At 54.0% G+C, this 23,996-nt stretch overlaps 2 protein-coding genes across 4 annotated transcripts; both read left to right on the forward strand.

The window, feature by feature from the left end:
- The first annotated feature begins 983 nt into the window (after window positions 1–983).
- On the forward strand, window positions 984–14,376 carry ARID3C (AT-rich interaction domain 3C). 3 transcript variants are annotated; one of them, XM_015848286.3, is made up of 8 exons: window positions 984–1,261; window positions 1,545–1,877; window positions 8,362–8,434; window positions 11,151–11,334; window positions 11,428–11,672; window positions 11,799–12,056; window positions 12,207–12,296; window positions 13,015–14,376. In XM_015848286.3, the coding sequence occupies exons 1-8, from the start codon at window positions 1,127–1,129 to the stop codon at window positions 13,155–13,157; spliced, it is 1,461 nt and encodes a 486-aa protein (XP_015703772.2). In that variant the 5' UTR covers window positions 984–1,126; the 3' UTR covers window positions 13,158–14,376. The 3 variants fall into 3 exon arrangements, with proteins under 3 accessions (XP_015703772.2, XP_085386295.1, XP_085386296.1); XM_085530169.1 differs by having other exon boundaries at window positions 984–1,165; XM_085530170.1 differs by lacking the exons at window positions 984–1,261; window positions 1,545–1,877 and adding an exon at window positions 5,571–5,737.
- Window positions 14,377–17,583: 3,207 nt separating this feature from the next.
- On the forward strand, window positions 17,584–23,877 carry DCTN3 (dynactin subunit 3). The gene is made up of 7 exons (XM_015848414.3): window positions 17,584–17,701; window positions 17,773–17,857; window positions 20,240–20,326; window positions 21,188–21,271; window positions 22,038–22,096; window positions 22,762–22,821; window positions 23,446–23,877. Exons 1-7 carry the CDS (start codon window positions 17,609–17,611, stop codon window positions 23,533–23,535), a joined length of 558 nt encoding a protein of 185 aa, XP_015703900.1. The 5' UTR covers window positions 17,584–17,608; the 3' UTR covers window positions 23,536–23,877.
- The last annotated feature ends 119 nt before the right edge of the window (window positions 23,878–23,996 follow it).

Consider the following 23,996-nt stretch of genomic DNA (forward strand, 5'->3'; position numbering starts at 1 on the left):
TTGTACCGCCCAGGGACAGGGTGCACCCCGGCCTCCTCTCCACCCCCCCCCCGCCCCTGACACACATGTGCACACACCTACCTGTGCACATAGAGCACATGCCCACCCCTCCCGACACGGATTGCTGCAGATAAGCACACAAACCGCACACACCCAGCCCCAGCACGTCCAGGTAAACACATCATTGTCCCCAGCGGTGTGAAAACGTGCACACACACAAAGCACACACACAAAGCACACACGTTCAGCTCCTCCGACAATGCTGCATGTGTGCATGTGAACAACTCTGCACGATGCATGCACGAGTTCTGCTCCCGTGGGGTGAACGCACACCTTAAACACCGTGCACACACACACACACCATCTGCACAGATTGCCCTGCACACTCACACGCACACAAGGAGCTCACACACAAGAACATGCGTGCTGACACCCTGCACGAACACACATACACACATACACACATACACATGCAAGTACAGCCCATCTGCACACACACACACGAGTGCAGGGCACTCCCCCACCAGGTGTTCACACATTTCCCTGCATACACACACACACAAGGTGTTCACCATCCTCGTTGTGCACAAATGCACGGATCTCCAGCAGAGCAACATGCAGATACGTGCAGGCAGAAGCCTTTTGCACACACACACACACACACGTAGGCAGGGCACGCTCCTACAGAGGAGCACAGACCCCCGTGCACACACACGCACTCACACTCACACACACACACATACACAGCCGCTTCTGCAGCCCCGCGCTCTCCTCGGGCCGGTCCCGGGGCTCCCCTGGGGCTGCGCAGGGCCGGCCCTCCCCGGCTGCCTCCCTTGACGTGCGCTAGCAAATGGGAGAGGGGAGGGGTGTTGCTGCCTGCCTGCCACTTGTTGCAAGGAAGGAAAAAAAAAAAAAAAAGGGAAAAAAAAAAAAAAAAGGAAGAAAGAGAGAAAGAAAGAAAAGAGGGGGAAAAAAAAAAAAATCCCACCCACCCTCATCTGCTGCGGAATAAAAGAAATATCGGCGGGCGCGGCGCCATGTGAGCGGCGGGCCGGGGCCGGGCGGAGCAGCGGCCGTGCCCCCGGGACGGCGGGGCGAGCCCCGGGCGGCGCTCGGAGCCGGCGCTATGGTGGAGAACCCCAGCCTGGCGGGCAGAGCCGCCCCGGTGAGGGCCGCGCCGCGACGGGACGGGCCGGAGGGGCTCCGCGACCGCGGGGAAACGGGGTGGGGGCGCCCCGATGGAAGCGAACGGGGCTCTCCGGTAGGACCGCGGGGGTGGTACCAGGAGTGGGGGTTCCCCGGTGGAGCGGGATCTTTTTGGGATTGAAAGGCAGGGACGGGGATCCCCGCTGGGATGTGCCCCGAGGGGTACTGAGCCGCGGGGATGAGGTGCTCCCCCCTCGCTCCCCCCACCCCTAACCCCGAAAGCGGGTGCGGGCAACTTCGGGGCAGGGCCCCCGGTCGGGAGGGGGCAGAGAGAGTGGGGGTGCTTCTTTCTCCTCCTCCTCCGGTGGCGGTGCTGAGGCCGTGCCCTGTGCCCGCAGCCGGCCGCCCCACCGCGGGGGCCCGGGGCGGCAGGGGGGCTGCGCCTGGCGGCGGTGATGGAAAGCCTGCAGCGGCAGCAGGCGGCCCGCCTGGCCCGCGGCCCCGACGGCGCACCCCGACGGCTGCCGCTCGAAGCTGCTCCTGGTCCCGGTCCCGCTCCGTCGCCCGCCGCCCCCCGCCGCCGCCCGACCCCCGGCCCACGCCCGCTGCCCGCCGCAGCGGGGGAGGAGGAAGAGGAAGAGGAAGATGAAGAGGAGGAGGAGGAAGGGGATCCCTGCGACCCGCCGCCGCCCCCGCACCACGAGTGGACCTACGAGGAGCAGTTCAAGCAGGTAAGAAGCATCTGCCACGCCGGCACCAGCTCCAGTCCCACCAGCAGTCCCCTCACCGCCCTTTAACTCTGATCCCAGCTTTCCCCAAATAGATGTTGCTTATACTCTCTTCTCCCCATCCCCGCAGACCATCTCCAGCCACCTCATTGCCCCCCAGCCCCATCCCAACTGTAGCCCAAGAAGACATTTCCCATATCTCCCATTGCCCCCAAATATCACCTTCATGCCACCCTAAATGAGACCCTCCCTGAGTCCCCCACCTCTGCCCCCAAACTGCATGCCAGACAAGTACAACTAGTGCATCCCAGCACCCCTATCCTAAATCACCATCCCTCCCAAGATGGGCACCTCATGAATATTCCACTGCTGCCATACCTGGACCAGGTATCCTTTTGAGCTCCCCATTTCCCACCACCCTATACACTGTTGCATTCCAAATGGACTCCTTGTGCCCCCCTATCCCCTACCACCAAGACCCATCCCAGCCAACCCTGGTATGCTTCACCTCCCCAGTGTCCCCTGTGCCTCTCTCCCAGCTCCCTGCACTCTCCACTGTGCTTGGATAGCCCCAGGCCCTTCTACCCCATGGGGTTGGGAGGGTGCCCTGGGGGACAGCGGGGTGCCCAGAATCTGGCACATCCCTGTGCCCACCTGTGACCGTTTCTGCAGGGATCTGGGGAGGTCATAGGGCCTGTGGGTTCTGGGGTGGAGAGTGGATCTCTGTGTTTAATATCGTGCCCGCTTGCATAGATTCCCTCCTGCTGGGTTGTGCTTCTCTCACTTTGCACGAGGCTGCTGCAGGGATGCAAGTGTGGTTTGCACAACTCTGTCTCGGCTTTGCTGAGATGTCCCTGTGCTAAGGTGTGTGGCTTTCTGTGGTGGGGCTGCTTGGGGCTCAGCTAGACGTTCCTTATGTCCAGTGCTTGGGGACTTAGGGAGATGGAAATGGCTGCAGGGACCAGACTTTCTGTTCAGGTATTGCACAGCGCAGTATGGTTCTGGTCCCCGGTACACGCACTGGGCCACCTCCAGGGTGGGTGCGCTGCATAGGTCGAATAGCTCGGCGGGGAAGTGTTACGTTACAGCCCGCTGCGCTGAAAAAGGCTGACTGTCCGGTTCCCGGGGTCAGGCGGGAGGTGGGACGCGGCTCCTCCCTCGCTCCCGGCCCCGGGGAGGCTTTGCAGAGAGAAAGCATCCCAGGCATTTCTCTCTTCCTTCGGCCCCGCGCCCTGCCCCTCGTTAGTGCGGCTGCAAATCGCGGTGTAAATACGGGGGGACAGATCACAGAGGACGTCGGGGCGGGGTGATAACTGTAGCTTGCCGGCTTCCTCACGTCTTCCTCCTCAGCCCCAAGAAGACGAGTCGCTGCCGTTCCTGGGTTTTCCAGCTGGTAGCTTGTCTTTACCCATCCAGCCCTGAGGACAGAAGAGCATCCCTTACCTCCAGTGCCTCCGGGTGCACAGGGACAAAGGGACCCTATTGCCAGAGGATGGCTCAGATAGGATGAGGTGGAAAGAGGGGAAAGGAGCTTTGTGGTTTGGGGCAGGGCGCGGTGCCCTGGGGGGCTGCGGGATAGCTAGCCTTCCTCTGTCGTTGTCGGGAAGGGGACGTATCCCCGAGGCTGTATCTGACCTGGAGAACAGGTTCCCCGCTCGGGGCCGGGAGGAAGGAGCTGCGGAGGGGATCTGTGAGGATTAATGGGAGAAACGAGCGATTCGCTCGGGAAACCCATGCAAGGGAAATGGTTTTGGGCACCCGCAGTTTGTGGACGCAGAGAGACCTTTGCTCTGCGAGCTGCTGTGATACCGGCGGGTCGGGAAACCCCTTGCCCTGCCCCTTGCACCAGCCCCGCAGTCGTTCGTGTCCGCTCGGTAACGAAGCGCGAACCAAGGTCCCAGCGGTCTCCCCGCTGTCTGGGACGGCTGCCGAGACCTCTGCAAGGAAGGAGCTCTGGCCCTGACGCATCCCTCCTCCCGGTGCATCTCCACCCAGGTGCAGAGGAGCCCCTCAGGGCTCTGGGTCTAAATTAGAGGCTCTCTGGTTACACCGCGGCATGAGGGCGCAGAGTCCGCTCCTCGCCGCGGCTGCCAGAGGTTTCCCAACCACAAACGTGAGGAGGGGACCACCTGCGGCAAAGGAGCTGAGAAGTGAGCGGGGCTGAGTGCCGGGGCTCAATCCCTGTCCCATCCCATGTCGTCCAGGACCTTGGGGTGACTCAACCCCTGCCCTGGTGCGGTTTGGGGGTGCCGGGAGCGCCCTTGTCCACCTCAGCCCCAGCTCCCAGACTGCAGCTCCCGGGAGCTCGGTGTCGGGGCTCCGAGGAGGAGGTGTAAAAACTAATCAAGGGTGTGAGAAGAAAGGTGCCAGCAGTGCGGGCAGCGCGGGAGCTGGGGACGAGTGTGCGGGGAGGTGGGGATAGTCATGTGCCCGAGCTCGGGGAAAGGAGAAAAGGCTGAAATGGGTCTGGCAGGACCCTATGCGTTCCCCTGGCTCTGTGCACAGCAGTCAGATGAGAGTGATGGGTTTGCGAGGTGGACCCTCTAGTGGGTTTTAACCTGCAGTAATCCATTAATTAGGTTGATGATGGAAACACAGCTGCTTCAGTGGGGAAGCATGGAACCCCGGAGAGGTGGGTTTTGGTCCTATGGGGGTGTGCAGCTGTGCAGGGGTGTGGGAGCAGGTACAGGTGTGTGTGGGGTGAGTGCACATTTGGGACTGCAGCGTAGTGGGGGTGTGAGTTTACACAAGGAGAATGTGTATAAGGGGTGTGTGAGTGTGCACAGGGTGTGTGTGCACAGAGAGAGTGTGTGTGAGGGAATATGAACAGGAGGGGGCTGTGCAAACATACAGCATGTGCATGGGGGGTGAATGTGTATGCATGGAAGCACCGAGGGACACGTGGGTGTGTTCACTGATGTTCGTGGGGGCATGGAGCATTACTGGGGTCGCTCTGCCTTGTAGTGTCACCAGAGTCTCATAATTGTAGGGGCTGGAAGATCATCTAGTCCAACTCCCTGCTGTAACAGGTTCCCTACAGCAGATACAGCAGAGTCCCCTGTCCAGAGTCCCCAGGACTGGGATATGGTGACGATGCCACAGTGGCATCATGCGTCACATTTCTTCCGCATGCACAGCTCTAACACCAATAGTGAGCCATTCTGGTGCTCTGTGCCTCAGTTTTCCCTCCTGCTAAATGGTCTAGGGATGTTGCTGGGGACCCTGTGAACCCCTGTCTCCCCAGGGCAGGGGGCTGCCATCCCAAGGCCAGTGCCACGAGCAAACATCCCTCACCTTGCCCCGAGCTGGGTTAATGTTTGCAGCAGGCAGCTCCCCCAGAACCAACAGCGGTGGCGGGGAGGGGGTTTTAATGGCCTGCCGGATCTGCTGCGCTATCAGCGCTGATTAAACCTGTTGCTCTGTAAAGCCCCGTTAAATATTAAGCACAGTGAATGGTTTGAGGGGGGGCACTTGGAGCGGGCTGGGGAGATACAGAGTGGGGGGTGTCTGGTTGTGGTAATGGAACAGTGATGAGAGTGGGGACGCTGCGGTCAGTGTGGCCCTGGTGGGGGCTGTGGGATTGGGGCACAGCCCCCCAGCAGCTGGCAGTGCTTTCAGATGCAGCAAGCATCCAGGCAGTGCTGTCCCATAACCATTAACTTATTAACGGCGCGGGGCCAGGCGCCTGCAAGGTCAGGGGTGGATGGTGCCCAGCGGGGAGTGAGTGAGCTGCTCCCAGCGGTGGGATGGGATTGGGGGGTTCCCATCATGGGGTCCTAAAGCTCCTGGGTCCCTGACTTGTAACCCGTGGGTAAACTGAGGCACTGGTGGCTCCCTCACCCCATTGGCATGATGGATACCAGGTACGTGGTTCCCGGCTGTGCAGTGGGACCGCAGTACAGTTATGCTCCAAAGGGCTGTGTAGTTCTCAAAGGAGACTAAGGTCCCCGAATGACCACCGGCAGCATGCCAGGGTGGAGGGTGGGTGTAGGAAGAGCATCTCCTGTGTGAGCAGTGGACAGATGGAGAAATTAGCAGGGAGGCTAATCAATGTGGTGCATATTAAGTGGCTGAGGGCTGGGGGGGGCTATGCGAAGCAGGGGGGAAGCCGAGCAGGGTTTGGGATCGATGCAGCCCATATTAAGTGGATTAAATCCCGGTGGCAGATCTAAGCCCTGGCTGCCCGTGGGAGGTAGCAGCTGAGCAGGGGTCCCGCTGTGAATGCTTCCCTTGGCAGCGCTGTGGGGATGGAGGGGCTCTTCCACCTCCCTGCTTCCATCTTCTGCAGGATGGGCTGGACCATGGGGTCTGCTCTGTCCCTACACCCCCAGATCAGGGAGAGACAACTTCGGGGGGACCAAGTGTGCTAACAATGTTATTTAATTGTGGTGAGGTGGCAGGGGAGGCGTGAGGTCTATTCACATGCCTTTAATAAGCTATGTTCGACCTGCTGCCCTTTAACCTGAAGCAGCCCCGTTATCCACGTTCCTTAAGGAATGAGGATGTCACCATGGCATGGCGTGGGGTGCTGGCAGGGAGCAGGGTGCCCACAACAGCACCTGCAGTGGTTTCAGGACAGGGACACCCCAAGAGTTGTGCTTTGTTGGTGTTGGGGGTTGTGGGTTTTTTTCTGGGGGAGGAGAGGGGTCAGAACCTCACAGATGGGGTCCTGAGGTCAGTAGAGCAGAGCAGAGCCGCGCACCAGAGGGATATCGATCCCCAGGCTTGACAGTTTAATACTTGTGTTTATAGAGGAATATAGTTACATCGATGGCGTTAAATGAGTTACTAATTATATCAATACAAACACGATTAAAAGGGTCCTTGCTCATAGGTCACTGCAAGCAGGAGCTGCTGCTCGTGTTGCACAATTGCCCCCTGAGCAAGGCTGACAGCTGCTGGAGCTGTGTGTGAGGTGTCCCCATTTGGGGGTCTGTGTACCCATCTGGGGGTGTACGTCCCCATTAGGAATGTGTGTGCTTACTTGGGGTCCGTACCATGCAGGGCTGTGCATGCATCTGCAGGGTTGTGCCTGCTGAGAGGGAGTAATTGCACCCATATAGGGTTGTGCATGGATGTACAGGGTTGTGTGTGCCTATCTGGGGTTGCATATGCCCATGTAAGTGTTGTATATGCCCGTGTGGAGGCTTGTCCTTGTGATATTTTTGCATACATATACAGGGCTCTGCATACCCGTATGGGCTGCATGTGCTCTGATGCAGGGTTGTGCACACCTGTGCAAGGTTGTTTGTGCTTCTGTGGGGGCCGTGATCTGCCACTCCAATGGTTGTTCCCTTAGAGGCAGGAGGAGACCACAGTGCCCAGCCCCTCTCCAGCTGAGCATCCCCAAACTATGTGGGATGCCCACTGTATCCCCTTTTCCTTGCTCCACTTAAAGCCAACCTTTGCTCTTGGCCTGATGTAACGTGTCTTTGCACAACAGATAAAAGGTGAGGGGTTAATAAATGGTGGAGGACAGATTCTGATGATGGGAGGTAGCACCTGCCTGGGAGCTTCAGGAGCAGAGATGGATACGGCAGCAGGGGTCCAGCCAGATCTCTCTGCTGTCTGACCCCTGGGAAGGATGTGTCCCTGGACTGGCAGCAGCGGTTAGTGTGAGGGGCTAGTCCTGATTTCCCATGCTGGAAGGGATGGATGGGGTGGGCTGGTGGCCAGGCAGGGAAACAAGAGTTCCTGGGGCTCTGTGGCTGTCAGAGCAGACCCTTGTTCCATGTCCTCACCTCCACACATCTCTGCATCCCCATGTCCTCATGTCCCTGCATCCCCTTCTCACATCCCCATCTCTTCACAACCCCGTGTTTGTGTCCCCATGTCCTTGCATCCATGCATGCCTGTGTCCTTCTGCCCCCCATCCCCGTGTCCGCAGATCTCTGCATTCCTGCTGCCATCACCTCCACACAGCCTCACTCCTTTTATCTGCCTGTGAATTATGTGTTGTGTGGAGGTGGGGGGGGATCTCTTTCTATTGGTTTTTAACAGCCTTTCCTTACACAATTGTTTTTTAAACGACTCTATTTTGTGCCTGACTTTGTTTTCCAGCTTGCATTTCTTTGTATATGTTTTGGAAATCCATTCTGGACTGCTGAGTTTTGTTTCTTTTCAATGGCTTTAAATTCTTACCAGGCTCACTGGGAGGAATTGGTGTCTATAGCGCCTTCGATTGGTGCTAATTTTTCCTTCGTGTGCTCTGACTTTTACTGCTGGGCCATCGATCTGGCGGGCTCCAATTTGTCATGGTCACCGAAGCGCTGTGCTGGAATCAAGTCAGCTGCACGGCATGGGTGCATCCTGACCTGCTACACTCTGGGGTGGGGAAACTGAGGAACAGAGGGAGCAAATTGGTGCTGTTGATGCTGGGGAGCCCACAGCAGCCCTGGGCACAGAGTGGATGATGCCATCAGTGTCTCCATCCTTCATGCTGATACATGCCTGGTGCATCACTGACCCCTCTCATCCCTGTCCTCAGCTCTATGAACTGGATGAGGATCCGAAGCGCAAGGAGTTCCTGGATGACCTCTTCAGCTTCATGCAGAAGAGAGGTAAAGGTGGGTGGTGTGGGTGGGTGCTTTGGCTAAGGGGGGTTCATGGTAGAAGCACTGGTGCACTAAGTGGCTTCAGGTCTCTGAAGCCCCTGAGGCTCAATGAGCACAGACAGACTCACGTGTGTCACTATCACATGAACTCATCTCTGCTTGCACACCCTGTGTCTCCTGGTATGCACCTTTAAATATGCACACCACATCCTATACTCTCACACTTACACATGCACACGTTTGCCCCCTGATCCAAAGACAACAACCCATCTTGGGATGCTGTCAGATAGAGGGGCTCCTCTGGGACTCCCAAATTTGGGCTAGTGGTGAAGCCCGTTGCTGATGCCCAACAACAACCAGCAGAGATGTGCAGCAGTGGTGCCAGTCACTAGTGCCCTTGGGCTGTATCTATTAGAAAAAGCCATTAATTGTAGCCATTAGTGATGGCTGACAGGGATGCCCGCTGAAGATTCCTGCTAGCAATGCCCACTGGCGATGTCCAGTACAGATGCTCAATAATGATGCCTGTTACCGGTGTCCATTGGTGATGCCCAGCAGAGATGCCCATTAGCAATGCCTGTTAGCAGTGCCCACTAGTGATCCTTGTTAACCTTTGTGGGTCATCATGGCCATATACGAGCATTGCCCCAGGGCTGCGGGAGCAGCACTGGGTGCCCAGGGGTTAAAGCCCTGCAGCCCACCCAGACCATTGGAAATCTTTGCTATCGGCAGAGGGACGAGCCAGCTCCTGGGGATTCGATAAATGCTTTAACCTTCGCCCTCACCATCCAGGCCCGCAACAATTAAAAGTTGCCGAACACGGGCGTGCGGCTGGCTGTATTAATTAGAGCCTTTTGCCAGTGTGTGGATTAATGAACATGCCGCTCAATAGCCAGTAAACCCCAGGCAGAGGTTAATGCCGAGCTAATTAACGGGGGAAGGCTGCAGGGTGGGGGGGGGGGGGGGGAAGTGGGGGGAGGGCAGGAAGGGCTTTGATGCTGGGCAGAGAGGGGCAGTCAGACCCAGATCTGCCTTAGGGATCATCAGGGAGAGGGGGTTCTCACCCGTGGGCCAGCGGCACCCAACTCTTGGTGGTGCTGAGTGCCCACAGATTCCTTTCAGGGCTGTGGGGCTGGAAGCAGAGGGAGATTTAGGTGCTGCCCCATGGGCACTGCATGACCCCAGCGGTGGAGCAGGTGGGAGAGAGCTGGGGGAGCAGTGGCTTCCCTCTGCCCCTCCACCCCCCAGCATCCCTCAGCCACAAGATTCATGGGCTGCTAGGCAGCTTCATTATCTCTCTTTCCAGAGCTAATTAACTCCCTTGCTATTGGGGCCTGGGCTAATTAAGTGAGAGCCTGGTGGTGCAAGGAGGAGGGAGGGAGCCGGATGCTCCCCTGTTCCACTCCTTTCCCCTACCCGGGTGGGGGGCAGCTCAGGGTGACCCTGGGGGTGCTGGGTGTCTTGTGGTTCACAGGGTGACTACTCACATCCCATGGGCACCCAGGGGTGTACAGACAGGAGGGACATCCCCAAAGTGGCAGCAGGTTGGGAAGGGACAGTGAGCCCCAGGAGGCAGCTGCACATCCCTTGCATTTGCCCCCTCCCAGAGCAAGGGCCCTGCTGATAACAGAGCACCATTAATCAATTGAGGAACTAATTGCAGCAGCACAATGGCCCTACCACCTCCTTAGGCTTTTGTGCCATGCACCCCAGCCAGAACCAGGGTCATCACTCTACAGGGACACAGACAGGTCCCTTTGTCAGTGGGATGGGCACTGGCCGTCAGCATTGCACAGCCCCAAGATTAATGGCATCTGCTTTCATTAGCCATGGAGGGGGGAGAGAAGAAAGCTAGAGGGCATTGATTGGATCCTGAGACCCCACAAATACAATCATAGCTTCTGGGGTGATGGGGAGCCCCCAGATCAGGTAATGAGGTTGTGCTGGGCAGGGCTGATGGAGGACCACAGGTAGATATCTTTACCTTTTTCCCAGGAGTAAAAACTACCCCTTCCCAACCTGGCAAACAACACAAAGGGAAAAAAAAGAAAAAAAAAGAAAAAAAAAAAAAGTTAAATGAACTCAGTAAAGGAATAAAAAGAGCTCATTTTTCAGGCTTATGCGAAGAAGCCAAGCCAATATCGGGGCCATAAATTAGGGATGCTGGAGGATGGCGGTGAATGACGGCTTCGTTTGAGGGGCGAAGCGCAGCCGTGACAGCCTCCCCAGCAGAATGGATGGCTTTCCAATACTGCCCAAAGCCTGCCAGGGAATAAATATGGGATGGGATGGGACAGGATGGGACAGGACAGGATGCTCATCCCTCCTTTGCCTCGAGTCACTGCCATGGTGCCTGCCTCCAGGCACCATGGGGATGGGAGAGATGGTTATAGTAAGACCTGATGGCTTTGGGGGACCATGCTGATCTGTGCTGGGCTTGCAGAGTTCTGGTGAACAGTGTCCCCCTGTGGGGAGCAGAGACCCCTGGTACACATGCCCAGTGGTACACGCGCTCAGTGTTAAGATGATGCCTCTTAGGGTGCCCTAAGAAATTTGCAGATGCTCCACAGGAAGCTGCAGGAGTTTCATAGGGAGACAGTTGTGAGGGGCTCTGGAGGAGCTGTGGTGCTGAGAGCCGGTACCCATGGGGGCCATGTCCCCAAGGGGATGGATGTAGGCTCATCTTGACTTCTTTGCTCTTTCCCTCTGTGCTCACTGGAAGGAACGCCTGTGAACCGCATCCCCATCATGGCCAAACAAGTGCTGGACCTCTACACGCTGTATCGGCTGGTGACAGACAAGGGTGGCCTGGTGGAGGTCATCAACAAGAAGATCTGGCGTGAGATCACCAAGGGTCTCAACCTACCTACCTCCATCACTAGTGCTGCCTTCACCCTCCGCACACAGTGAGAGCATGGGGTACCCCACAGGGGAAGGAGGGCTCCATCCCTGCCTGGCACTGCTCAGCAGAAAGTTGATGCCAGTTCTATTCCCCACAGATACATGAAGTATCTGTATCCCTATGAATGTGAGAAGCGGGCTCTCAGCTCACCTGGGGAGCTTCAGGCTGCCATTGACAGCAACCGGCGGGAGGGGCGAAGGCAGACATTTGGCACCGCACTCTTCAACTACTCTCCCACTGGCACCCCAACCCTGCTGGGCTCCCCTAAAATACCCTTGCCGGGTCTCAGCATCTCCACCCATAGCTGCAGCCAGATTAGCCAAGTGCACGGTGTGAAGAAAGGTAGGTGAGGAGTACGTCTCCACCTCAGGGGATGCTCTCCATCTCAGTGCCCACCCAACCCTGTGGTGTGGATGCTGCGATGGGGTGGAGCAGGGGAGTCCAGCTGACCTCTCGCTGTTGTTGCAGAGGATGGCACAGTGCCTGGGCGCATCACCATCCCAGCGGGGCTGTCCAGCCACCACCTCACAGCAGCCCAAGTGGCTGCAGCCTCACAGGCAGCAGTGCTGGAGCAGTTGCGGGACAAGCTGGAGACTGGTGAGCCCCCGGAGAAGAAGGTGGCCCTGACGGTGGAGGAGCAGCAGCGACTGATGCAGCACGCCCTGCAGCACAACCTCCTGGCTGTAGCCTCCCAGTTCCCCATGAACATCAGAGTCTCCAACCGAGGTAGCACTGCAGCTCCCAGTGTGGTCACCCCATCCCCTGGCATACCAGGGACACTGGGGCAGAGCAAGGATGCACAGTCAGAACGGAGCCCTTCTGCTCCATACAGCTTCTGTTTCGCTTCGTTCTTATATTGGTATTTCCTTTCCCCAGATGACAGACAGGAGACCGCATTGAACCTGTCCACCAACGGCATTAGCAGTATCAACATGTCAATAGAAATAAATGGAGTTGTCTACACAGGTAAATAGAAGGGCCGCTTGGCCTGTGTAATTGCGGCCAGGAAATCCAATAACTTATAGCCACTGCCTGGCCAGCAAGTCCTTCCTTCAATCTGATGTCTTTACTATAAAATCCATTGTAACAAAGTGGCAGGGGCAGGAGAGAGGGAGCAGACAGAGAAGGGGGGTGGTGAGGCTGGGACCACAGTGGGACCCTGCAGTGAATGCCCAAAGAGGGGGATAGACAGATGGATGGACAGAGTTGGTCTGAGTGGTGCTAAAAGGCTTGTGGTCATCCTCACCATGGGATTTGGGATTTAGGGCTTGGAGTCCCCTATGGAAAGGTGCGCAGAGGATAGTGTTGGGGTGGTGAAGAGGATGCAGGTGCCCCAGAGGGGATGCTCAAGCACCTGTCTCACTGACAGCACACTATGGGGCACAGGAGCCCTCCCTGCATGGTGACACAGCTCTCATGCTGGCTAATCAGGTCACTCTACCCAAGCCTGCCCTGCTGAGACTCCCCAATTAAGACAGATAAGTTCTCCTTAATCACGTAAATACTTAACGAACCACAAAGGTCAGGGCTTGTGAGTGTGCACAGCCACCAACCAAATGATTCTGACCACCCTGGTAGCTGGGCAAGGGAACATGAGGACAGGGGTGTCACTAGGAGTGATGTGGGGCTGCTGCCCCCCGAGGTGCTGTTTCCTGCCCGTAACCCTTTTTCTCTCACTCTCCAGGTGTCCTGTTTGCTCGCCGTCCTGCAGGACCCTTGGCACCTGGTGGAGGGGGCACCCAAAGTGGGCCAAACCCTGCAGCCACCCCAAACCCACTGCCACCAGCCCCCTCACAAAGCCACACTCCCACTGGCACTGCACCTTAGGGGCAGTGCTCCTCAAAGAGCTGCACTCCCAAACATGGGGCAAAGATGTGCCCAGTGGGGAAGGGATGTGCCCATGAGGGCCTGGGGATCCTCTTGTTTCAGTGTGGGGCTGTGGCAGTGCAGCAAGCAACTGTGGGGGGCCCTTTCATCCCTCACCCACTGGTGTGCAGCCCCTCACCCATGTGGACCCCCAAAACATGCATCTCCTGTGACCCCCATGCAGTTCCTGCTGGCCTGGAACCCCAGCACCCTGCAGATTGCATCCCCTTGATGCAGTCACTGCATTCCTCATACTTGCCTCAGTACACTCACTGCAGCCCCTATGTATACCTCAGCTGCTACAGACTGTACACCTTGATGCTCATTTTGCATCCCCCTGTACACACCTCAGTGCACACTCTGCATCCTCTGTAGTGACCTCAGTGCACACACTGCAGCCCCTATGCACACCTTGATGCATACTGTCCCCTGCACATTGCAATGCTGTCTGACATACCGCATTCCTTATACACATCTCTTTGCACAGTGTACTCCTTACTCATGCTGGCAGTGCATACCCTACATCTCCCGCACACAGCATCACCAATACACCCCCTACAGTGACCCCTGTCCACCCCCCTGGTGCACATTGTGTCCCCTACACATTCCCCATACACATCATTCACCCTCCACACACACTCAGAGCAATTGCTGCGGCCCTCCTCCTCACTCCCCCCATGCTGCCCACCCTGTGACACCCCCGGGGTCACCCGAGGGCAGTGGCACCCAGCGCTGGGGACACCTCAAGCCCCCAGCTTGGGGGGGGAGGGTTGCGTTGGGAGGCACACATTGGGGATACTGGTGGGACTGGTGGGGGGGGGCGAGCTGAGAATGGGGGTGGGGCCTATTGGGGTAGGGCTGTGGGTGGGACTTAACGCCAGCGGGTGGGGGTAATGCACTGGGAGGGGCTTGCTGGGGGCAGAGTGGGGTGGCCCAGCAGTGCCTCCCACCACAGACACAGATGCCGGGGTCCCTACGTGGGGACAGGGAGATGGGGGGCCCTGAACTACCTCGTTGGGGCAGGGGGGAAGGGAGTGGCTCCTGCACCCACCCACACCCCTGGGAGCCAAAGCAAATGAGCACGAGGCAATGCTCGCCTCTACCTCAATGGGGGTTCGGTGCTGCCTGTGCCACCCCCACAGCAGCGTGGCTGTGTGTCTATTAAAGGAACTGAACTGAACCATGCTGGAGCTGAGGGTGACACTGGGGATACCACAAGCGTCGGTGGTTGGGATGGGGGCAGATTGGGGTTCAGTACACCTGTGACACCCTGGGGTGGTGTCTGTGCCAGCCAAGGCTCCACAGCCCATGCTGTGGTTGCCTCTACTCTAGGACTGTTCCCACTCCTTGGCTTCTGGAGTGCAACTTGGTGCCTCCTCATGCACAGAGCAGGATGGGCACCAAATCCAGCCTGGCTGGGGGCTACGAGGCTTCACACAAACTAACCATGTGTGAAAAATCCCTGTGCATGTGGGGATATGGTTAGAAGCTGGCTGGGTAACTACTGCCGCATTGCACCCTGAGATGACAGCACTGCTGGGCCTGGAGTCACTGGTACACTCACAGGTGCTCACAGGCATGTATGTTATGGGGTGCACAGGGGAAAAGTGTGAACAGAGACACCCCCTCAGATGGTAGTCCTGAGCACGAGCCTCCAGCACCCATAGCGACACCAAACTCCAGACACAGGGTTCCAATACTGAGTCCCGAACAGCACCCATGGGAGCAAACCCCCCAGCACCGGTGAGGCTCGGTCCTTGGTGCCCACGGGAACATCACCTCCTGTATGGAAGACGGCAGTGGAGTCATCCTCCGAGGACAGCCTTGTCCTTGGGATACCCCCACGCCCCGTGGGACCCCACGGCTGGTTCTGGCGCTGGCCGTGGTGCTGCAGCGTAAGGGAGATGGGCTGCACAGAATCATAAATTACCCCGAGTTGGAAAGGACTCGTGATGATCATCGAGTCTGATAGCTGGATGTGAAGGTGCAAGGGTCGTGAGTGTGAGTGGATAGGTTTCTGTGCCTGTGTGCCTGTGTCCATGTGCCAGCATGTGTCCCAGACTGCAAGGTGCACCCAGGGAGCTTGTGCTGGGTGCTGGGATCTGGGTGCCAGCGCTGCATGGGTGTGAGACAGCTCAGCCCTGACAGAACTCCTGTAAGCCCAGCACAGCTTGCCAAGCGGGGCTGCAGTGAGATCGATGCAGCCTTAATTGGGGTCTTGTGTCCCTTGTCACTGCTGAGCAGTGCCGACCATAGCACATTGAGCGCCAAGGCCCCAGGGGGCCACGAGTGTACAGGTGGGCCAGCATCCTCCCTTGTTACACAGCTCAGGGGGTGATGTGCAATGTCACGCTCCCTGGGGGGCTCAGGGACACAGCTGCTGTCACCTGAGTAACCAGCCCTGATCGATGCCACTTCCCGCATCCCACAGGGAACATAATTGAGCAGGAGGGAGGAGGTGGAGGGGTGGAGGGGCGATCCAGCCTCGCAGGAGGAGCACTGGATCCAGCTTCAGCAGCAGGATGGAGGCAGGTGGCCATGGCACCAGTGTGTCACCACAGGGATGGGGATGGAGATAGGGATATGGCTGGGGATAGGGGTGCGGATGGGCATGGGGAAAGAGTCCTCCTGGCAACCTCCAGGACTTGGATTGGGGGAGATTCACTATGCACCATGCAAGACTGTGGGCTGCCAGTGGCTTCAGGCTTGTCCCCTGACCCTGAAGCCCCAGTGCCTGAACCCCAGCCTGAATTTCTCACTTTTTGGGGTGGGTTATCTTCAATGATCTAGCACAGGGATCTGGGCATTCATAGGATTCACCCACCCTGCTGGGCATAGGCTGCAGTAGAGCTGTTCCTCCCTAAAAGCAGACCAGCACGGTGTTCCTCAGCCTCCCAGCTCTGCTTCAGCCCCCCAGCCACTTCTGCTAACGAGGCAGTTTCTAATTGTTGCCTTTGTGGAACAAAGCACAGCTCTTCCCCTCTGAAGATGCTTCTTCCACAGCCCAGCTATCGATCCTTGGGAAGAAAGGCACAGCACTGGATCTCAGCCTGCTCTCCCCACCCAAACACTTTGCTCAGCTTCTGCAAGGGAGTTTTTAGGGGCTACAAATGTTGCTGGATCCCTGAGCCATTCTATAGCTTCCTTCTGGTGGCTGCATAGAGCTCCCCGCCATAACACATCTCTGTAGGTTTCTCCAAAAGCAATATCTCCTATTTATTTCCACTGAAACGACAATGGATGCAAAGAGCACAACAACACCATTTGATAGAGCAAATTCTCAGCTACAAAACAGTGCTTTTGCAAAATAGCCACCACTGTTAACTCTGCATCTTCATCAGCAATGAACAAGAGCCTGATGCTGCTCTCATAACTATCTGTATGAGCAGAGGTGACACACTGTCACTGTCACCACTGCTGAAATGCACAACCTCCCACCTCAGATCCACTGTTTGGTTTCCATAAATGTTCAGCAGGTGTTGTCGAATGTCACCGAATACAACTGATTCTGCAGGAAGGAATTCAATGACACATCCTTCCTTCATACACACTCCCATGTCAGACAACCGTTTGCCAAACTGCTGCCATCTGTCACATGTCAACAAAATGTAACAGGATGCTGTGGGGAGGGCTCAGCCTCCAAAGCCATACCATCAACATCAGCCTATGATATTGCAAGCCTACAGAGTAAAACAGGAGGCATTGCTTTTAGAGCAGCCCTGTAGAAGGGCAAGGCTTTTTCAGGGCATAGCTTTGCTCTCAACCTTCAGCCATTGCGTTGCTGGCAATGCTGTTGAAGTACTTCCTATTAGCAGATGGCTTTGGCCTAGAGGCATTAACCCCCCAGGTCTCCCTGGTGCAAAAGGAGTCCCATCCTCTCAGCATGGGGGACAGAGAGGTGCTCTGGGGTCTCTGCATCCTGGGAATCCTCTGTCTGTGGTCCATGTGGTCCATGGATCCATCCCGGCCCTTCCAGGGGTTCCTATGGCTGTGAGTGCAGGGGGGGGACAGCTGCTGCCTTCCCCAGCTCCTCGCCACGTGTCTGCGGTCGATGTGAGGAAGGTGAATGCGGGCAGGCCGGGGCCTGGGGGAAAGCCCGAGGCGGCTCCTGGATTTCAAAGGCTCTGTGTGCTCAGGTCCCGACATCGCTCTGTTGCTTTTAACACACCCGAGTGCCTCTCGCCTGAAGGACGGCGCCGGAATGAAGCAACAACCATCTCTCTGCAGTGCAAATCAGCATCGACCGCCCCGCCGCCCCCGGGGGTCTCAGAGCAGCCCTCCCTCCTCCTCCCGCCCGGGGTGTCCATCCATCGCCATGGCGATGTCCTCCCTTAGCAACGCGCCGCCATGGCGATGGGGCGGGACCCGGCCGAGGCGGGACGGAAGTGAAGCTGAGCGGCTACCGGTGCAAGATGGCGGCGGAGATGGCGGCTCTGCAGCAGCTGCAGTGGAGGATGGAGGAGCTGGAGCAGCGTATGGGCGTCGGAACCTGCGAGCCGACAAAGGTCGGGATTCTGTTCTTACTCCATCCAACTGCCCCTGGGCCTGGCGGCTGACAGGTCTGTTCCTTATGCAGGTGGCCGATGAGCTCGTCAAGGTGCAAGTGGCGCTGAGCAACATTGCGGGCAAGAGGGAGAGGATCAAGATCCTGTTTAAGAAAAGTGAGTGGGGCGCCGTGCTGGGCTCAGACAGGGAGCGGTGGTGAGGGTGATTGGTGCCTGTTGTAAACCCTCCTTAGGGATCAGATGGCTCCTTTGTGGTTCTGGTTCGGCATGCTTTGCCTAGAAGCAGAAAAGTGCGAGGGGCATCTGGTTGCTTATATTCACAGCATTGGGGTGGTTAGGTGAAGGGGCAGGAGCTCAGGTGGTGGTTTCGCTGAATCATAGAATGGACCACAATGATCATCTTGTTTCAACCCCCTGCTATGTGCATGGTCTCCAACCACCAGACCAGGCTGCCCAGAGCCACATCCAGCCTGGCCTTGAATGCCTGCAGGGATGGGGCGTCCACAGCCTCCTTGGGCAACCTGTAACAATGCGTCACCACCCTGGAAAACTTCCTCCTAATATCTCACGTAAACCTCCCCTGTTCTAGTTTAAAACCATTCCCCCTTGTTCTATCACTGTCCACCCTCATTAACAGTCACTTTCCTCAGTTCCTTCAGTAACAGGGCAAAGTACTGAAAAGAGCAGGAAAATGATGACAGATGAGATCCACCTGTCTGAATGGGGGGGAAATATTCCAGCCCAGCTGTTGGTGGAGTTTACTGAGATGGCTTTAAACTAGGTTTGAAGGTATTGAGGGAACAAACCAGGCTTGTTAGAAATGAGTTTAGGTGCAGCATATCAGAGCTAGGGCTGAGAACAACACCTCAGCTGAAGAGCATTTACATCAATTGCCACATAAGGGCAAGAAGCAGAAAATAGAAGCCATTGTGCAGCACAAGAACTATGACATGGTCACTATCACTGAAGTGGTACAATTGCTTTTGTAACTAGAGTGCTGCAGTGGAGGGCTATAAGCCCTTTAGAAGAGAGAAGCTGGGGAGGAGAGTTAGTGGGGTGGCTCTCTAACTAATGTAGTTAGTTCTCTGGAATTCAAAGCTCATAATGATAAGGTCAGCTGTTCTGGCTCTGTTCCCTCCCATCGACTTGTGTTCCCTCAACCCCCCTGACAGGCAAGACAGAATGAGAAGCTGAAATGTCCTTGGATCTGTACCTCACTAGAGACTTGTGGCACTTATCTAGAAGAAATATCAGAAGAAGCATCTAGGAAACTGCCTGTCAGATTGGCCTTAGTATTGAGGAAAGTTATGGAGCAGATTGTCTTTGAGTGTGATTACACAGCTTGTGCAAGACAACCAGGAGATCAGGCCTAGCCAACATGAGTTCACAAAAGGCAGGACATACTTTGCTAACCTGATCTCCTTCAATGACCTGGTGACCTGCCTGGTAGATGAGGGAAAGGCTATGGGTGCAGTTTGCTCAGACTTTAGCAAAGCCTTTGACAGTGCCTCCCACAGTATTCTACTGGAGAAGTTGACAGCGTGTGGCTTAAACAGGTGTACCTTTCTCTGGGTAAAAATCTGTCTGGATGGCTTTGCAGAGGGATCTGGACAGGCTGAGTTGCTGGGCTGAGGCTGGTGGGATGAAGTTCAAGAAGTCCAAGTGTCCTGCACTTTGTTCAGAACAGTCCCATGCAGCACCACAGTCTATGGGGGAGAGAGGCTGGAAAGCTGCCTGGTGGAAATGGATCTGTGGATGATAGTTGACAGTGGGCTGATTTGGCTTTAAACTTGCAGCATGTCATTTGAGTTTGGTATGTAATGTGATTAATCCACTGAGCTGCTGGAGGTGGGGAACAGACTGCTGCAGCCCGCTCTTTGCTTTACACAGCCATGCCTAATATTCATCTGGAAGTTTTCTAGGGCCTGAGTTTCTGAAAAGACTTCCTGTGGGTAGTGAGCAACCACTCACCAGACCATCTCTCCCTCGTGTGTGTGGTGGGAGCCCTAGAAATGCCGTCCCAGCACAGCTGATCATGTCTGTGGAGCCTTCTCTAAGCCAGGGACCATCAAATGTGAAGACAGAGCTTCTGCATGGCCAAGAATCATGGCCTGGCACCATGTGAGCAGCACTGGGAGTTCTGGTGTGGTCCAAGTATGTGATAAGTGTTAGGTGTGGAAACAATAACAGTATATTCCTAAATAATTTTAGGAACCAGGGTGAGGTAGAGTTCTCTGGCTTTGTTTCAAGAGCAGGAAGAAGCAGATTTAATTGGTATTGTTAGCCAAACAAAAAGTAAGTGATGGAGATGTCTGTAACAAAGCAGTTATTTGGCTTGAGTCATTTATAAGTTCTTGGTCAAAGCTTTCCAAAGTCACCTCAAGTGCTGCAAGCATTCACAAATCTGAATGAGAATAACCCTAAATGTAAAGTGTTTACAAAGCAACCTTGTGTGATGTAGCACAGTGGGGAATTCCACTTGTAAAAGCAATAACATTTTTCTTACTTTTTGTCTTCAAATCTATTTTTTTGCTTTAGTTGAAGATGTAATAAAATACCTAGACCCTCAGTACATTGACAGAATGGCTGTTCCAGACACTATGAAGCTGCAGTTCATCTTGGCAGGTATGGCTTAAAATGAGAGGAAACAGATTTTTAGTACTACAGAAGCTGCCTTTTTAAACTGGATTGGGATGAGTTATTTTGTTTAGTTAGAAATATAAGGAAAAGCAAATTTCTTTAGAGCTACTTAAAATGTGATTTCTATGAGGATGTCTGTCACCCATTGTGCCCCCTGTGCATGTCCATGCTGTCATTTTATCTCTTTTGATCTTCTAACTATAGATTAATTTATCTTTAAATTAACATGAGGCTGAAAAGAAAAAGATGGAGCTTGAACTGTTTTCCTCGCCCTTTTTTTTAAATACTCTGAGAGCTGCAAGAAAAATGGGAGGATTTTGGATATATATTAAATACCTCCTAGCGTCATTCTTCTTTGCCTCTAAATAACTTCATTCAGCTTTGTCGTGGTTATAGTTAATGGATTTTCATGGAGATACTTCTGACCTAAGTTATTACGAATGAGAATGTAGTCATGAGCGTCACTAAAGGCTGAATGAAATCAGAAACAAGCTCTTCTTTTTGTATAGGTAGATAACTGAAAAAAGGGAGCTGGAATACAAGTGTCAGTTCCAGCTGGCCAACAGCTTGGAGTAGGACAAGTCCCTTTTCAAGGTGAAGCCTACAGCTGACCTGTTTAAGAGCTCCTGTAACTTGGGAATTTCCGAGTCTGTAGTCAGAGACTTTCATGCCTTTACTCTAGCTTTGGCTATGAGTTTTGTTTTCTATATTTACCAAGCTGCTTGATGGTGTGTTGGGTGTAAATGGTTCAGAAAACAGGTTCATACCCACTAACACACCAATATTTGTGAGAAGCCAAAGTGCTGTCTTGTTTCCTAATATTTCTTATTATCTCTCCCTGATCAGAGGAACAGTCTCTTCCTTCCCGAGTAGCCCTCCTGGAGCAGGTGAAGAACCTAGAGCCCATCTTAGACAGTGCCAGTATCCAAGGTATGCCGCTTCTTCTCCAGGTGTCTGAGTTGCAAACGCTATCCTCCAAGTGTAGTATTGTTTATTTTTTCATGAGCCTCAGACTTGAGAACAGCTAAGCACACAACTTATTGTGAGTAAAATAGGTACACGGTGGTATATCTGCTCCTCCCTTACATTGCTCTTACGTTCCATGTCTAGTCTCTGCTGTCTAATAGAACACTGCTGAATGTCTTAGCTATTACCAAACACACCTGGGGTGGGAATGTGGCCCCTGCACCAATGGGTCAGGGAGGTGACTGTATAGTTTAATAAAGAGGTTAGAGGCAGTGGCTTGGCAAAAGGTGCGAAACTGTGACTAAGCACTGTGTACAATGCCCAGGCCATGGTAACTCTCTGGGTTCTGCTTATGAGCTGTCTTATATCCAGAACACCAGTGTTCCTTGTGTAGGCAGAGATGCTTCTCTTAATGTTTACTACAGTGTTCATCTAATTGTTGACATCTGTTAACTCGCCCTAATTTGAGTAGTTAGCAAGTAAACTTGTTATTTGATGTGCAGTGTAGCTATGTGGCTTTATCTGCTAGTAGGGTTTTTTTTTTCAGTTGTGTTAAAAACACGTTTGTGGTGTGGAGCACAATCAGCAATTCACTGAGCAGAACTTTGCTGTGACTTGCCCTTGAAGAAGTAATGTTCTGTTTTGTTGGGGGGTTTTTGGTTGTTTGTTTTTTTGTTATAATTAAACCTATGTGATGTAAAACAAAAAAAATGGGTTTCTGTGCTTTCAGCGGCTCCTGAACATGCAGCCAAAATACAGCGACTCTCTCAAATCCAGATACAACAACAGGTAATGTGAATGTTCATGACAGTCTTGACTAGCCAGAAAAAGGAACCATTTGATAGTGGATGTACTGATGACATATTTATACCACATCTTTAAAACTGCAGCAAGAAAAAAAAAAAAGGAAAAAAAAGGAAAAAGTTTAAGAAGGGTTACTAACAATTGATTATGAGTTGGAAAAGCTTTTTACCTACCATAAGCCTGCTTAAAACAGAGGTGGTCTCAATAAGCAGAAGTGTGTTTAACCAGCTGCTGTTCTGCTTTTCACCAGGACACTGAAATGTTGCACGTCTATCTATATGGCTATCAGTGCTGCCACCTTGTCTCTTTCCTTCCCCATCTGAGTACCCCTTGAGGGTGTAGCCTGGGTTGCACTTCATGCCCCCTTTTTGTGTTTTGCTGTGAGTTTTCATTCGGAGTCAGGCAGAGCATGGATGCTGAGAAAAAGCACACATCGGTCTAGCATGGATGCTCTTGCACTGTATGAGCATGAGTGTTTCTTCATAGCCTTTCCTTCAACTATTGAAACTCTTTCAGGCACAGTGAGTGGTCATGGCCAGGGCCTGAGTTTTAATCTTGGTACTGGCCTTGGACAATTCCTGACTTGCCTGGAATTACAGATGTCCTTTAAGTTATTTATTGCTTATTCACCAAGGCACTGTTTTTTGCAGGAGCAGTGTGAGCAGTTTACTGATGAAGTCAAGATGCTCTTGGAAAACTACAACAAGACAGTATCCTTTTAGCTGGTGCCTTGGATTGAACTGCCCACCTGTCTCTTGTGCCACCTCACCCTGTCAGAGGTAGCTGGAAGCAGGCAATCCCCAGCCTTAGGTTTAATGGCCGGTACCTTTTCTGGTGTAGTGATGTTTGTGTTCCTGTTATTATACTTACCTCAGGAGTGAAGTCCTGTTACAGTGCCGAGGGACAGAACTATCCATCCGAGACAGGAAGGGCAGGGTGTCGTCTGTGAGTCAAAGCTTTTGTGATGGATCTGCTTACAGTGTGGCTTAGCACAAAGGAGCTGGCATGTCAGTTGAATGTGCCTGTGACCTGCCAGAGCCTTGCAGTTCATCTCATACCAGTGCTGAAACACATCCTGAACTATAGTGGGTGGGGTAGTTATGTTCTTTTCTGAAGCAAGACCTTTAATTTGCAGCACTATGCAGTGCTTAGAAGTGGTGTGTAGTTGGTATGAGTCTATGCAGGCTGTGTAGACACAGTTTTCTTCACCCTTTTCTCCTCCAAGGAATTGGTTTTGGATCAGCACTGTCAGGCTGATGGGTGCTCCGGCTATTCTCTAACCTTTATTTCCTCCTAGAAGTTTTTGCTTCTCTTTCCTTAAGAGGAACAACCAGACTCTGCTTCTCTCCAAGCAGTTTGTCCAGTGGAATGAAATACTAACACAGCTGGAAGCAGCCAGGGAAGTGAAACCTGCAGCAGAGTGATGGCAGAGCAGGGAGGGCGAAGACCAAAGTCCTAGGATCCTGTTGGCCTTGCATTATTCAGAAGAGAACACAGCAGCTGCTTGCATCCTCTTGCCTCAGTATCTTTATACTTAGTGTGAGTATACTGCAAATGGTGTCACAGACTCCTGGGGGCACCCTGGCTTTGTGGCCCTCAATCAAAGCAGCACCATCAATATGCCACTGTTCGCATATAGTTTTCTCTTAATATGCCACTGTTATTAATATGTTATCTTTTATTTTAATGTTTTCAAGCTAGTAATGTACTTTTAAAGTCCCTTGTTGCTCTTATTGTGGATCACAGTAAAGCCCTAATACACTGGTCTGGCTTGTCTTTTCCTCCCGTGAATGCATCAGTGGCACAGAATGCCTGGTTAAGCTCAGGAGGGCAGATCCGCGTGCTGCCAACAGCCCGTGGCTGATGTGTCATAAGGAAACGTTAC

The sequence above is a fragment of the Coturnix japonica genome, chromosome Z (genome assembly GCF_054131305.1).
Source record: "Coturnix japonica strain WE chromosome Z, WE-NBRP24, whole genome shotgun sequence".
Taxonomy (NCBI): Eukaryota; Metazoa; Chordata; class Aves; order Galliformes; family Phasianidae; genus Coturnix; species Coturnix japonica.

Excerpts from the sequence above, each read along its gene's own strand:
- DCTN3 (XM_015848414.3), top strand. The coding sequence starts at position 17,609 with ATGGCGGCGGAGATGGCGGCTCTGCAGCAGCTGCAGTGGAGGATGGAG. Across the intron at positions 17,702-17,772 it reads GAACCTGCGAGCCGACAAAG|GTGGCCGATGAGCTCGTCAA; the intron begins GTCGGGATTCTG and ends TTCCTTATGCAG. Across the intron at positions 22,822-23,445 it reads TGGAAAACTACAACAAGACA|ACTCTGCTTCTCTCCAAGCA; the intron begins GTATCCTTTTAG and ends AGGAACAACCAG.
- ARID3C (XM_015848286.3), top strand. The coding sequence starts at position 1,127 with ATGGTGGAGAACCCCAGCCTGGCGGGCAGAGCCGCCCCGGTGAGGGCC. Across the intron at positions 1,262-1,544 it reads GAAGCGAACGGGGCTCTCCG|CCGGCCGCCCCACCGCGGGG; the intron begins GTAGGACCGCGG and ends CTGTGCCCGCAG. Across the intron at positions 8,435-11,150 it reads CAGCTTCATGCAGAAGAGAG|GAACGCCTGTGAACCGCATC; the intron begins GTAAAGGTGGGT and ends GCTCACTGGAAG.